The sequence below is a fragment of the Bemisia tabaci genome, chromosome 3 (genome assembly GCF_918797505.1).
Source record: "Bemisia tabaci chromosome 3, PGI_BMITA_v3".
Lineage (NCBI taxonomy): Eukaryota > Metazoa > Arthropoda > Insecta > Hemiptera > Aleyrodidae > Bemisia > Bemisia tabaci.
This window is the reverse complement of record NC_092795.1, coordinates 46,151,750-46,168,356: the sequence shown is the minus strand read 5'-3', so window position 1 is coordinate 46,168,356 and position 16,607 is coordinate 46,151,750. Positions and strand designations below refer to the sequence as shown.

Here is a 16,607-nt window from a genome sequence, read left to right as displayed (position 1 = left end):
TTATAATCAACAAAGATATATTTTAATATCAAAACAAAATTTGACTAACAAAAAATAGTGATAAACATCAAAACAAAGATGTATCATTAGCTAATGACGATTCCATACCCTCCGTTTACAAGAGAGAAACAGATTAGTAGAAAGATAACTAAAGAAACGAAATAGTACAAGAAATTAAAGCAACAGCAGACTCCACATACAGCATTTCAGTCAAGATACAAGAATAAGGTGCTATATCCACTTTAGTCAGTTTCAATTTAGAAAATAGTATAAAATTAACTCATGTCATGAGAATTTTGTGTATTTCGGGAAAGTTAAATCATTCAAAGTTTAGTTTTCCGCGATGATCATGGAAGGAAAGAATGAGATTTTGAAATGAAAGTTATCTCTCTGGTTCAATAGAACCGTTTCCATACTTTATGTTTGGGTGACTTTCATTTGTATACAGTTGTCTCACAATGTACCACCTTTTTTTTCTTTTTCTATTTTCCCTTTTTTCTACATTAGTCTAAAAATTTAGAGAGAATGGTACCAGTAGTCATTAGTCTTTTTTTTTTTTTTTTTTTTTTTTTTTTTGAGGTAAAGTTCATGATTTTCAAGAGTAGATGTATAGTCTAGACAAAGGAGAAAATTCGTTCTGCTCTTTAATAAAAAAGACAGGCAAGGTTACATGACGGCAAACTTCCGACGAGAATAAAACTGAATAAAAGATCAGGAATAAATAAAGATACAATCCATGGATACAACTTGCAGTAAGTTTTGAAAGTATAGGCAAGAGAGATATACAGAAAAAACACATTTCTCTGATGATTTCATGGGGTGATTCAAGGGTGTTTCAAAGTTTTTATGGCCCTTTGTTTTCAATCATATATACGTAGGAATGGGGGAAAAGCCACTTTTTCTGGGGACATACATTAATTCAAGATCCAAGCGACCTAAGACTACTCATTTTTGTACAACATACAGGCTCCAGCCTCTGTTTAATGACAAATCAGACGCAAAAAAAAATGTAAATCAACCAAAAAATAACGATTTTACAATGGTAAAATGAAATTAAACAACGGATTGTCAGGAGGTACACCTTGAATAATTATTACTCTTACCATTAAACATCGATTGGGGGGTTGGGTATTCTGATGTGTAAATTCAAGCGGATCTGTTGACTTGTCAACTGTACCATCACCTTTCGAAGCCAGCTTTAAATGCAAAACATGAGGAAAACAACTTCAGCAATTTTATGGTCATTTCCTTTGACTTTCCATCATGCACTGGCTTGAACAGCGAGAAAGAATTAACCTTGCAGATCCTAATATTGATGGTTTGGAGAACAAAATGGATGGATTGACGGGATTTGAGCAGAAATTTTTGATACTTGCAAGGGAAGACTCGGAAAATAAAACATGTAACGAAAAATATAACGTTCCTTTGGCAAATCATATATTTACTACAGTAGTTACGTCGCGTTGCTTTCAGCAGGTATTTTACTAAGAAAAACTAAGGACCTAGTGGCCTCGGCTCACTTTAAATTTGAGGCAGTTTGCACTATATTTCAGTCTTTGGAGTATCCGTCACTTCAGTGTGGACAAGATTTACGTCTAGCTAGTTCAGCTACAATGAAAAAAGATGTTATTTTGTCAAAACTTCGGGTTCATTGGAGTTACAAAATCTCGTTTTGTAAAAATATTTTTTTCACTACGAATATTACATCGGTAAAAAAGTCGATTTGGTTTCAGACTTTTAGAACTTTTTTGAACAATCAGACAATTTTTATGGGCGAATCAAGAAATTTTTCAAAAGATCGAGACATTCGTTGGAGGCTCCCTAAGAATTTAACTAGAGCACCCAGAATTTTAAAATGTACACTTTTAAGGAAGAGGCGCTTAAACGCAGTCCGTTCTTTAAAAAAAATTCGCATTATCAGCAATATGGCAAGGGAGTTTTATAGCATTCTTATTTGACGCTCAAAAGTTTTCTAACTTTCACTTCAGTGATTTTTATTATTATTTTTTTTTTTTTTTTCATTTTTATCTATTAATTTATTTGTTCCCCCATTCATTAGGTCTGCACCTAGACTCATTATTTATGTTCTAAAAATTTATTTTCCCACTGTTGGTGAATTTTTTTTTAAGAAAAAAGAACATTTCACAGACGATGTGGCAAAACGTAAGAGACTCCAAGGTAATCAAGAGATCTAACGAAATGTTTCGGTGACAATGCCCGCACCCGCTTAATTTATCGACGACACTCGGCCATTTTCTAATCGGATACGAGTTCCAACTGCCCGGTGTTAGTGGTTGTGTTGTAAGATGACCAGTATCTAACCTAATTATCCACGCGTCCGGAGGGATTATCTCAGAGTCATGTCAATGATCCATGTTTTATTTCACCTGTTGATGGCATATTTATGGAACCTCTGTATCCAATGATACAAAAACTCTCGGGCAGAGGCGCACGGAGAAAAAAACTTCGTGCGTGGGACCCGAAGTTTAGGTCATATGGATCTCTGAAGTTTTCAGATTGAGCATTCGGACACTTAAGGTCCAGCTGCTGAGGTTTGGATCACACATATCTGAAACTTCAGTTCTTACGTCTGAGGTACTTCGGTTTTCACATCCAAAGAACTTCGGTTCTCACATCCGAAAAACTTTGGTTCTCACATCTGAAGTACTTCAGATTTAAGAGCTGAAGTTTCAGATGTGTGATACGAACCTCGACAGCTAGACCTAAAGTGTTCAGATGCTCAATCTGAAAACTTCAGAGATCCATATGACCTAAACTTCGGGTCCTACGCACGAGGTTTTTTTCTCCGTGTACAGAACCTCTATATCCAATGATACAAAAACTCTCGGGCAGAAGCGGATCCAGCAATTTGGCAACACCGGATTCCCTTCGTTTAAAGCTATGTTAAATAATCGATTCATGTCAAAGCACCTGGCCCCTTTAAGAATCGATTCATTTCCATAGGTTCAAATGGAGATAAACAATGTTGCCAATTTGCTGGATCCGCCGATGCTTCCGGTTTTTTCGGGCGCCAACCTTTGCATTGCATTTATAATATAGTTAAGATAATTAAGATTATTGCGGCATGTACATTTTGTGTGGTTACTGTAAATAGTTGATATTAAACTTGAAGATTTTCCATGGCACAGTGCTCCGCAAGTTCTTTTTCTACTTGTGAAAAAAATTGTAAATGTACACCATTAAACTTATTTTCTCATTTAAGTTTTGGCAAAAAGGTGCCTCACTTTCCTATGCGCATTCGCTGATGCGAACTTTTAGCTTACTTAAAAAATTAATGATACGAACTTAACGCCTTCCTCTGAATGAATTTTCTGTGTTTTCTTTGCATTATAACTTGATCCTTGAAGGTTCATCTAACAGAATAGGATGTTCTATGCAAAGTAAAACTCGCTTTTCGGCAATATCTGCATTCCAAAAAACAAAGCATTGAGAGCCGAAATTCTTGGTTTCGGCTACCCATGTTCGACATAAATTCCGATGGATTGACATTAAATTCCGAGCGTTGGCGATTCAACCGAAATGCGACAGCCGGGACCGAAAATCTTGGCTCCAGGTACTAAGTTTCTTGGCTTACGGATATTGTCGAGGAAATTTTTACCGAGCATTTCTCTCATCGTGTAAAATAACAGCTTAACAAATAAACTTTCAACGCTTGATTCGCACTTTCGCGCGGATTTACGAACTCACCTTAACTCGTAAACGAACAAATTTTACCAGCTTGATTAAGCTTAATAACTTCAGCTTACAAGAACTTGATGTTGCGTTAATAATTTCTTGGAAGTAGGTATCTCTATTGGAGCGTAATTTTACATACCAAATATTAAAAATTAACATGCGCCGTTCTGTGCATAGCTATGCACTGCTCCTGCCCCCCTTCTTTTTTCTTCGTGACTTGTTGCAAAGTTCAAAATGTCTGACACGCTTCGCGAACGTTTAAATTAGCGGCATTTAACGAGGAGCGAATTTAATGATGGCTTCATCAGAAGATGCATCAGGAGGCACAGGCATGCGGCAGTGGGAGCCCCCAACTAGACCTGAAATGCCGAACTAAACCAGGTTCACGTTGCCAAATCAGTCCTAAAAAAGCGGGGTTTTTTTGGAAGAGCGCTGTTTCGATTAATCTAACTAATAATTTTGAAAATTGACTTTTGAAAGTTGTGGTTTGAGTCAAATTGAGTTGGAGAACGTGATTCGTTAATTCTGCAGTTTTGGGTACTGGTGCTTCGTTTGAACTAAAAATTGGTTCGTAACCGCATGCATAAAAAGGTCATACAGGGAAAGGACCTGATTAAAATTAATACAGGCTACAAGTGCTTACACATTTTTTCTAATTTCATTCAAATATAAAAAAAAATCTCTGTTCAAGTTACTTGAGTAGAGATCAATCTTTGCAATCTTTACATAATGTGCTTTAATTTGTGAAATCAAGCGCACTAGAAAAGAAGGTCTACTTTTCTAAGAACTTTAAAATTCTGCTTGAGGATGATGTTATCACACATATAGTTACAAATTGGCGATAAATTAAACGCTAAATTTAAATACAATTCTCAGTGATTTGAACAAGATTCCTTGAATCTTGGCAGTGCATTAAAAAGTAACTTGCCGATTTTCCGTGGCTCCACAAAGATCTATATATTTAGGAAACACTCTACCACCTCCTAAACCCTAACAAAAATGCAACTATGTTTCAAGTTTGATCCAACACGATTTTAAGTAAAACCAGCAAACATCATTCTCGATACCTGCTCTATTTTTGGAATTCTCTTGCATGCAGCAATAACGCAAAGAGCCTTTTTGGTCGTTAATTGTGGCAACAATGTTATAGCCATAAGACACCAATGAAGCTGTCCGTGACTGTTGCAGCATTTCTGGTTCTTAAAATGGGGGTGTCAAACCACCCGGGTCAGGCGATCAGGGCGGCACGATAGGTACTCACTTCGGACTCCAGACAATGAGATCATCAGATCTTTGCATGCTAGCACTGCCGGCTGCTGTCACTGCCACTACTCGATAATGAACATCTCTTTTCCAATACTTGACGGTGAATATGTGGGTAGGTACGCTAATTGAATGTGTGATACATTACTGCGTTAGTTGTGCAGGTCAAACAACTAGATTTAAACGGCTAGATTTTGTTGACTATTAAAAATAAAAATACGTCCAAACGCTAAGTTCCTGCTTTTGATGTCAACAGGAAACTAAGACTTCGAGAATTTGTTCTAGATGACGTCATCACCAAAGAAAACACCAGCTTTTTGCACAACACTCCGGGCAGTACGTTTTGTATCTAATGTGAATGTAAACCAGCCGATCCACCAGAGAACGTAGTGTTTGTTAGCGTCGTTAATTTTTCTTTCAGCGATCCGAGTCTTGACGTGAAGTATCAAAAACTACTTTTTTGGGATATCAAAAAGTGGTTGAACATGTACGAGTGTAAAAATTTACCTATGACGTATAAAACTTAGAGGTTTAAAAAATATAATTTGTATAAGTGCCTTAATTTGCCTACTTTGTAAAAATGTTGTCAGACAGAAACATATTGTTATCGTTAAGTATTTTGTTGAGGCGGTGTTTTTCCTACGAAGTCCGCCAGACCTATACATGTCTCGAGTGAGAATGGGTTAAGAAGCACGGTTTTGGATGTCCAGCAGTGTACGGATTCGACAAACTTCAGACTCAATCATTTGCAATCGTTGTGTGTCTCCATTTTCATTTGTCATGAAACGAATGCGTATGCAAAATTATGACTGATAATGACAAGTGAAGTAGGAATTGAGTATAAGTATATGACAACCATCTCTATTTTTTACATGCTGAATCATCTCAACCGAGAGAGCATTGGTGAATTTTACAAATTCCTCATTTATTCCTCTAGTCTATTCAGAATGCCTCCCAGAAGCACACATCAATTGGTACCAATGGGGATAAAATGAGGCAAATTCCTCCCGCGAAAAACATTGTAGCCTCCCATGAAACTTTTTGTGATAAAAACAATTTATCCAACAAAAATTATTCAAAAGTGCTCAATTTTTTGTCTGTTTAAGGAGCTGAGCTGATGACCTCCTTTTAAAAATTAGCGCTCATTTAAAAGACAAACATTTTCCCAACCGTTCGAGAAATAATCGATGCTGTAATACTTTAGGCAATCTTTGGGAAAAAAATCTCTCGGATCCAAAGTCCGGACTCATGAAATATTCGACAAGAAAAACATAAAAAAAGAACAAAAAATGTGTCATTTAGTAATAATCTTTCTAGTTTCACTAAGCTCTTCCAAATTTCTTCCGAATTTTTCTTGTGCAGTTTTGCTGTCAGGCAAAATTTTTCTACGAATCTGAATGTTTCCTCGGAAATTTTAAAATCACCTAATGCGACGAACTCGCACAAACACAAACAGAGGCGGATCCAGCAATTTGGCAACACCGGATTTTCTCCATTTAAAGCTATGTTAAATAATCGATTCTTGTCGGAGCATTTGCCCCCTCTAAGAATCGATACATTTCCATAGGTTTAAATGGAGAAAAGCAACGTTGCCAGTTTGCTGGATCCGCCAATGCACACACAAAAATTGATTCGCGCGGATGTCTACTGCAACCAGCCTCTTCATTTAGGCAGATTTCCTTTTGGTTCAAGCAAAATTCAGTTTACTTGAGAATATTTTTCCACGTCAAATTTTGTAAGAGTCTAGAATCTGGATCCAAGAGACTTTTTTCCAGTGATCGCTATCGAAACCCTCCTTCGAAGTTCAAGGGCACGACGAGAGAGGTCGGGATTTTTGCAAAATTCACTTCAATGGCGGAGTGAAAACGGAGTTAAGGACGTTACAAAAATAAATTTTAGAATTAGTTCAACGAGTGGAGAAGGACGTAGACGAAGGGAGAAGGAGGAGGAACATGCGGCGAGCGCGAGGTGTTAGGTGAGGGTCTCCTTGGCCTGGTGTTAAATGCCGTAGTCGAAGGACTCCCACTCGCTGAACTTAGAGTCCTGCTTCTGGAGACGCCGCTGGCACACCTCTAGGTAGTCATCCTGGATCCTGTACATACCTGAGTTGGCCTGGAACATCAACGTTTCCAGGATCCGTTCGTTTCGGATCGCCTTGCTTGGAAGCACAATCTGAAAATAACCAAGCATACCCGTAGAATATAATTCTCCGTTAGAGTACGTTGCAGAGTCACATTAGATTAGGGTAGAGTACCTTTATAGACAGAGTATGGTCATTCGTGTCTTTTTACTACGGGAAAAGTGTTCCGCTTTTTGATTGGGCAACGAGTTTTTAGGCTTCATGATGCTCTTACGGCCGTAAATAAATAAACAAGATGGCGGCTCACCGTAACATCGATAAGAAGCTGAATTTGACAAAAATTTCAATTATGCGGCAGTAACAATTTAAAGTAGCACATCTACGAATAACACACGAAAAAACACGAAAACATTGTTAAATCGCCTTTCACCTTTATCACAGGAGGATGTAATATGTGCATAACCTCAATCTTGCTTGCTGATAACAGCGATCTTGTTTATTTACGGCCGTAAGAACATCGTGTCAGCCTATTTTCACGCGACCAATGAAAAACCGGAACAGAAATGGCCATACTCTGTCTATAAAAGTACTCTAAATTAGGGTGCCTGCACGGGAAAAATGGTGTCACGTTGGTAACTATACCACCATTGTTGGTGAATATATGTTGCGTGTTTCTTTAATCATAAGAGATATAAGATCTCGAGTAAGGGTATGTACTTTGAAAAAGGCAAGCGGATAGTTCGATCAACTATTCCCGAATAGCTATTGAAAGAGCAGTTGGGACCGGCAGAAGGTATAGTTACATCTGCCATTAAGTCTAACCAGGGCCGCAGCCAATTTGAATATTTGAATCAGCGCGGGTTTATCCGATTGAGCACAGGGTAGAATTTCATGAGCGCCGCCGCCCGCGGCGCACTACGGTCCAAAACCCAAGAATAGGAAGAAATAAGTCGAATAAGATCACGAAAGTTTCGTGACCGATGCTTTTTTGAGTCGCTAATTTCGAATTTTATGTGAAATTGCCTACATTTTAACAACCTGACATATTAATTGTGGGCAAGTTTATGGCACGCTGCCGCTGCCAGCTCAAAATGAACACTGACGCCTACAAACCTAAAGGGATACTTCAAGCATTGCGCGATGCGTGAAGTAGCCCTTGACGCGACGATGATATAAGCCCCTGAATGCAACTATACGTACTCGATGGATGTCCGCGTTGCATACAGTCAAATTTGAAGGCGCTCTAGATTTTATTTCCATCTGCCCAGCCCACCTACGCGCGTTTCTTGTCGGTTATAATAGGGAAAATATTGATATTTGAAAGTGGTTTAAAGGACGAAGTAAATTTTCTTAGAGACCCCCTGGCCTCATACTGATATTAAATTGAATCTTATGGTCTATTATTAAACATGATAAAAGCTAGAAACTATTATGAAGGCAACTCACCTTGATCAGATCTTGTGGTGATATTCTGTACAGTTTCAGATCCCGCGCTAGCCTCTCCATGATGCATTTGAACTCTAATTTGGCATCTACTTTGGAGGATGTTTTGTGCTTGATCTTATGTTTAGCCCAGTTGAGCATGGCTTCGAACTTGCGAACTTCAGGTACCTCAAGATTCCGGCACATTATCATCTGCACCATTGATTCAGAGAGGTTCAGAAAATCCGGCGCATGAAATACCTGTGGATGAATCAAAGATCTAAGATTGGAAACAATGCATGAAAAAATGACTTGGACAATTTTTTCGGCTTGTTTATTTAAATTATGTTTATGTGACTTTGAATGAGGTCATTTATGCTAATTCTTTCACGTTATACTTCCTTTTTGAAAGTAATTTACAAAGATCATTCTTTGTAGAGCAAATTTTTTTACGTTCATTCGATTTTTAGTTGATATACTGGGGTCAAGAGTTTGCTGTCTATCGTGCGTGAACAATGCGTTTCTAGTATGTAATAGAATGTTTGAAACAAGTCTTACGATATCACGAAAAATTGTGTCAAAAACTTTGAAAAATTGAGCGCAGCAATTTTTCACAGAGCTTTCATTTTCTGCAGATAACGAATAATGTTGATACACCATATAAAATTGAGAAACCAACAACATAATTTACTTTCTCTAAAAACTAGAAACTACTGTAAAACTGTTCTTACGGAGACCCATAAACCAATTTCTTATAATAAAAACAATTATGTAGCAGAAAATATTATCTTTTATCTTGGACATTAGTCCCAGCACAATACTTTTCATCATCTCGCGTGATGTTGTAAAAATCATGGGCGGATAAAATAAGGGATGGGGTCGTGCGCCCCATCCTTCCGTTCACCCAAAAAATGGAGAAAGGAAGGGGGGAACAAGAAGAAAGGAGACACGGAAAAAAGAAGGACGCTTATACTTGTTAAATTTTCACGACGAAATTGACTTAACTACATGCTAGATGCTTGCAAAATGCTTGTTAGATGCAATACAATTTCGAAAATATTCTGGGAGGAGCCCCCCGGATCCCCTTACGACCCCGCCCGTTCGAAGTGTCTGGATCCGCCTATGGTACAAATTAGAAAATTCCAACCTCTTTTCTCTTTTGATCATACTTATTTGGTTAATTTTGTGTGGGGCAGCATTTTTTTTACCTGGTGAGCCCTAGTCTCAATAAACGCCATGATCATATTGACCAGCTCAGAGGCCGATGTATACCGCCAGTAGTAGTTCTCGAGCGAACAAAGCATATTGCAGACCTGTAACAGTATCGAATAATGTTAGTACATGGAGAAAAAATCGATGTTTTGAAGTGATCTATTTGAAATGGTTCAGTTGCGCTAGTTGTTAGAATTATGTTTTGATAGTTTAAGCCGATAAATTAGCAATGGATAAATTTAAAAATATATTTCATTATTTTTCATATTTTTCGGAAATTTCAAGCAATATTTCACATGAAATTTCAAGATTTTATTTTTCATGAAAAATTGCAACCCTGGCGGTGGGTAGATTGTTTCAATTATATTCTCTGTTATTTCTTTGATATTGTTGTTTTGGCAACAGCGCACTTTACAAGAGCGCGAAGCGAGCGTCGGCAAACAAAAGATACATAAAAGTAGAACAAAACCCTCCTCCATCGTCTCATAACACTTGATTGTTCTAATACCAGCACCTTTACTGCCTCGTCTCCTCGCGGAGTTGGATTCGTGAGATGACGTCAGGGGAGCCGCTAAATGTACTTTACGGATGAATTCACAAATATAATTAGTAGGTACCCAGGAACACGAACTGAATTAAAACCTCTTAATTTTTTATCAAGATGAAATAAATGCAGCTTGCGTAGGCTGGACTGCACCCTGGGTTACCCTTTACCTTAATTTTAATCAATTTATCAAAAATCCAAAAATTAGAAAAAATGGAAAGTAGAAAAGGTCTCCTTATTCTTGAGAGGAGGATTGAAATCGAAAACTTACAACATCGATGTGGAGGAACTGTTTGGCATGGTGGAAGCAAGCTTGGAGGAGTTCAGGTAAATCATAGTGTTCAGCGGCGCAAATGAGTCCCGGAATATTTGAGCAGGTTAGAGAACACGCCGAGGTGTGTAGATAGTCAAGCAGGATGCGGAACGTGTCCGGGTCAAATTCTATTACTGTGAACTGTGAAAAAAAAAAAAAAAAAAAAAATCATCTCAGCAGCCGTCATAATACTACGGATATCATCCCTTCGCTTTCGCGCGGGGAGTTTTGCGATTTCAATGGATGTTGCATTTGACGAGAATTACTACAGTCAACTCTTACAATCAGTCAACGAATTATCAGTTATAGTTTACTGTACTCAACACAGATATCAAAGTATAAATACAGATACATTAATAGCAGAAATACTTATTAGAAAGCCGTTTTCACGAGAGTAATTACACATCAATAAGAAAGACGCCTCAGTTGTTATGTACACTTTAGACATTATTTCCTTTGAAAGAAATGCCAAACAAAAGGATGTGTTCCATTAAGAGGGGTTTTTTGGCCCAAAAGATTTGAGGGTCTAAGTATGCTAGCCTTTTGGTTTAGACTCTAAAACATTGAGAAACACTCATTTTAGCTGAACCGGTTATATCTCTAAGAAATTTCGAGCAGTTGAAGTTATAGAAATATTGGTAACCAACCAAAAGCCCACTGTGCCCCTGCTGTGGTGAAGCTTGACCACTGTGTATGCATCAAACGGACTATGCACTACATTAGTGACCTAAGTATTGTTAATTTTTTCAAAAACTATTCGCAGACTTATAGGGTTACTTATGCAACTACTGAAATTGAAAACATTGGTACAAAATTCGAATAAATTTCATATATTTATTTATTTTCTAGGATTGTGAATAGTGATATAAGTTCACTTTTAAGTGTCAGCACAATGGACTACCACATTCATATTCGAATATGTTAATTTTTCGTACACACATTGCAACATATTTAGAGGAGAAAGCGGTAGTCGCTTGTGCTCATACATTAAAATCTAATTTAGGACCGAAAATGAGCCATTATTCGAGAAAACTGCAAAACTTCGCTACTTTTCGCTGGTAAATCAGGCAAAAACCTTTCATAAACACTTCAAATAAGGACATGTTCTCACAGGGTAGATGATTAAGAGTCGATTTAACCATACATGACATTATTCTAAGCTGTTTCAATTTTCGACCAAAGTTAGCCAATATACCCTTTTTAATGGGACACATCCTTTGCAGAGACTTGAGAGCCAAATTCAAGTCAAAAGCCGAATTATTTTCTCCGTCCGTCTCAGGCTAATTATTTTCCTCACTGCTCGTATGGAACAGAGAATCCTTGTCAATACTACCTATACGACAAACCAAAATCCCATTGATAATTTATTTTGACTTACTTCGACTTGAGCCATTTTAGCGCGGTCCACCTTCTGAGCATCCGCACAGACGCTCAGCCTTGGCACGGCTAATTGCGGAGGTTGACCCTTCTCCTTCTCTTTTTCCTTAGCCTCTTTCGCTGCAAAATAGATGATTAACATCAGTCAGAACATAATATGTCATTGTTTTACAGACCGTGCAAAACTGAAAGTCGTGATTTACGTTCAGTTCGTGGTACCTATTTAAGCCTCCGCAATTCTAGTTGAGCCCGTGGCAGCGCGGACCAACTCTTTCGCTTCCTCGGATAAACTCTCATTCACTTCTTTCTTTTTCTTTTTTTCCTTTTCTGTTTTTTTATTTTTCGTTCCATGTTCATTATTTCAACTTTCATAGTTTCCTGAATGAATAAGTCGAAGTCAATTAGCATCGCAGGCAATTTGCAAGCCAGTGAATAAATGCCAATAAATGCAGGGAAGCATAAAACTCAAAAACAAAATAATAAGAATAGTGTGCTGATGATGTTGTCTATAACGTGAATAAGCACTTTTCCCACCGTAAAAACATAGTATAAATACTCGGAAAACTCTCGGAAGAGCGTGCAGTGAACTCCGTGACATTAGTTGGGTTGAGATCGGATAGGCAACTAAACTAACTTAGTGACAAAGCGTAGAGTATAAAAAAAAATGAAGGCGCTCCAAGGCGAGCTGCTGCTTTTGAAGACCATAATCCTTAGAAATTTGATTATGTCGATGCGCATCATCGCAAGTTATTGGCACAACATGTGAACTGCTTGCAAATTGCCGGCGATTGTTTACTGCCGGCGACATTTGGACTGAGTTCATCATAAAGGAACCAACCTACGATTTTGAAAAAATTGAATTAAGCATGTTCTTGAGTTCCACTTGTCGTATATATTCCCCTGCTAAAAATTCAAAGTTGAGAAAAGAAATCAGTCTGTGTTGAGAGGAGTTAAAGTTAATTTTGTACTTTGAACCTTAGGAGGAATAAAAGGTCAAACCTCTTTTTCTCAGTTTCAACTTTATGTGGGCTGGTTCCTTCCTGTTAAACTCTGTCCATTTATAGATTTTGTTTGGATTTATAAGCAATGGAGAATTTGCAGGCAAAATTTGTGTTGCTTCATCTGAAAGTGCTTAAAGAGCTGATTTCACAGTATTTTTCTATAATTTTTTTCTGCTATGGGAAATAGTATAAAAATAGATTTAAAAGTGAGAATTTACACCGCCTAGTGACGTCATCTGGCGGCATTTCCCATTTAAACACGTGTATTTTAGCAGATTAGATAATTTTGTTATATCTTCTCCAATAATTGTTCAATTCATTAACCAAGGGTATCCTCGTGTTCAGCTCACTCAGTTTCCACGTGCACACGAAATTCATCAAATTTCAGACACCTGCAAATTCTTCATTAGCCAGTAAAGAGGTGTGTTTTAGAAGGACCAACTCTTTTGCTTCCTCGGATGAACTCTCATTCACTTCTTTCTTTTTCTTTTTTTCCTTTTCTGTTTTTTTTTTATTTTTCGTTCCATGTTCATTATTTCAACTTTCATAGTTTTCATAGGTGTGTTTTAGAAGGACCGAGACTTACAGGAGCAGTCTTGGGAGGAGGCCCACTTCTTCTTGTCTTCGGCGGAGAGGGCGACGGAGGGTTTGCGGATGGAGCGGCCCCAACCGGCGAGGGTTCCGAGGCGCGAGAAAGCCCTCTTGACCATCGGCGAGCTGGGCACGCTCTTGGGCGCGGGGTCTCGATCGGCGGCACCTGCAAGTAGTTGCTGCTCTTCGGCTTCTGAGGGCTCGGAAGGGACGGCACTGCTCGGGCCAGGATCTCCGCCACCGGCACTTGCGGCGACCCGAAACCAGTCGAGATCCCGTACAGCATCTCCTGGAACACTCTGCCGAAAGCACACCCAAAAATTATTCATAGGAAATCAGAACACACGAGGCAAACCGAAGCTAAAAACAAACAGAATGCCTGCACGGAACAAAATAGATAGCCTATTGGAGCCTACAAGACTGCAGGAATACTTCACGCGTTGCGCCAAACACAGTGCCAGTACGGTCGCTGGTCACACGGAAAAAAAAATTGCTGATTCAGCAATTCAATTGCTAAAAACAGTGAGTGCAATGTTTCAACGCAGATTTTACAACAAAAAAAATGCTACTTTTACCACCCCCGCGGTTAAATTAGTTTACCTACAATGTGGTTAAAGTAGCATATTAGCGCCTGCATAACTGCATGAATACTTCACGCATTGCGCCAAACAACAATGCGGTCGCTGGTCGGCGTGAAACGCATATGGACAATTCTACTGTCTGATTTGACCTCCAAATTACTAAAAATTCAGCTAGATTAATTTGGATTGAGTTTTTTCTTTTCCTAGTCAAGTATAGTATCAGTCTTAAAAATTTAATACGGGTACCTTTTTTTATCAAATATTTCCCCCCCCCTCTTCTTTGAACACAAAAAATATCATATGCGGTGTGACGGTAGTAATTTTGGGACGTTTCGGGGTGATTTCAAGCCCCTCCTTGACCAGCGGGCTGATTGTTGAAATTGATAGACAAAGCTTTAGACAAAGAAGCTATAAGGAATATGAATGGCTTCTATCGATGGAAACATAATGTCTGGGACGTTTCAGGGTGATTTCAATCCCCTCCTCGACCAGCGGGTTGATTGTTGAAATTGATAGACAAAGCTACGGACAAAGAAGACGTAAGGGATACGGAGGGCTCTTATTGGAGGAAACAGAATGCCTGGGACGTTTCAGGATGGTTTCAATGCCTTCCTCGACCAGCGGGCTTATTGTTGAAATTGATAGACAAAGCCAAAGACGAAGAAAACATACGGGATATGGAGGATCCTATTAGTGGACACGGGTGGTAGCAATGGACAAAGGAGGTAGATAATAGACTAACTATCGGCACCCAACGAGAGGCTCTATAGTTACATAGGTTTCCCAAAACAACTGAGACCAAGTCTGTAATTCGGAAAGTCTGATAGATATCGAAATGCAGTTTGTAGTAGGTTGTAGTCCCTTACTATTAGCTATCAAAACTCAAAATTTGAGCTCATTTGGTCGAAAAATCATCGAGTTAAAGCAATTTTTCGGGGACGAGTTGAAGATAACCAGAAATAATGTAACGCAATCAAACTCAAATGGTCAAGATTGTTTCCAAAATTTTCCTACGAGCAATGAAATTTTCGATCATGCAATTTTGGAACCAGACGACGAGAAGGGGACATAAAGCTCATTGAAGACTTAAATGTGAGGCGTCCAATCTAACTTAACCTATTCGACGGAAAACTGAGTGAAAAGTTGTAATAACACACTGCTCTCTTCATCCGAATAAAGTCTTTATCTGTAATGCTTAATTTAAAAATTATCTTTCACTCATACAAAATAACGCACTGAATTCACTGTGTTCTAACAGTGAAGTTTATAAATTAGCGATGACTATATCACAGTGGTTTTCAATTTTGTCGCGTCATGACATTTTACATTGGAATATACTGGAAATGAAAATGATTTTATGGAGCCATCATTCGTATTTTGTGCCACTTTTGAACTGAGAATAATTTTGGAGTTAAAAAAATCAAATTCAAAGACATCTTTAAAATAGCAATGTCAGAATCACAGAGATCAGAAAAATAAAACGAAGTGTAGATGCTGCGAACAGTGCTGTGTAAGACAGCAAAAGGCTGCACCCCGCAGAGGCAGCATTGGTTGCATCGTCACATTTTGAAGGCGTTTTAAAACTTGCGTCGTATACGGAATAGCCAAGCTCGGGAGGGAAACCAGAACCACTTCGCAACTAACAACTCATAGTCAGATAATTGGTTTAACATCACTCACCTCATGATGCAAAATTAGCACGAGTGTCTCAAAATAAATACGTTCTTTTAACCTCTTTATTAATTTGACTCATTTATTTGAGAGGAGTCAATCCGTAATTTACCATCGAATAAGTTCGTAGAAATAGTTTACGCAAAAATAATAACTTTTCCTTCAATACATTATAAAAAAACACAACAAGTGCAGTTGAGACACGTATACAACGGGTTTAATAAATTCTAATTGATTACCAAATTACGTGTGTGGCCCCCTCTCATCCATTATAAGACTTTTAATTAATTATTACGTAGACTTTGAAGCAAAATAAATTGAGAGCAAGAGAATTTCACGGTAATAGAAATTCCCCACTAATTTTGATACAACATTCAAAATTAGTCTCTAAAACTTACTTTCCTAAAGTTAGTCTTCTTAAACTTAGTCTTCAAAATTAGTCGGGTTTAAATTTGCGGTGTGTATAAAATCATAGACCTAATTGCATTTGAGATAAGAAAGATCTGGGTCTCGTCGCTGCCACTATATAGATTGTGTGAAATTACTTGCGATTTTCTTTTCCGTGAGTTTCCATCACTTTTCATTTCGTTCGCGATCACATCATTTAAAAATAAGGTTGGGGGTTCCGTAACTTTTTCTTTAGTAGCTTTCATCATATGGACGTATTTGTCAAACGGAACTATGTGCATCAAGACACGAGCCCTGAGACCTACATAAATATATGCATAACAAGGCTCACGTCATTATGCACATAGTTCCGTTTGATAGAAATGTGTCCATATAACAGGAATCAGGTTGGTATTAGTCGGTATTGTTTGTCTTTAAAATGATTTCCTCGTTGATTAGGTATTGACGC

General features: G+C 38.2%; 1 protein-coding gene across 1 annotated transcript in view; it reads right to left on the bottom strand.

The window, feature by feature from the left end:
• Positions 1-16,607, bottom strand: part of LOC109030581 (Rap GTPase activating protein radish) — a 240,819-nt gene continuing 224,212 nt past the window's right edge. Inside the window, 7 exon segments of the mRNA XM_072298462.1 lie at positions 1-7,131; positions 8,486-8,722; positions 9,670-9,774; positions 10,489-10,671; positions 11,909-12,027; positions 13,495-13,647; positions 13,650-13,798. Of these exon segments, the coding sequence (XP_072154563.1) occupies positions 6,958-7,131; positions 8,486-8,722; positions 9,670-9,774; positions 10,489-10,671; positions 11,909-12,027; positions 13,495-13,647; positions 13,650-13,798 (1,120 nt within the window). The 3' untranslated portion in view covers positions 1-6,957.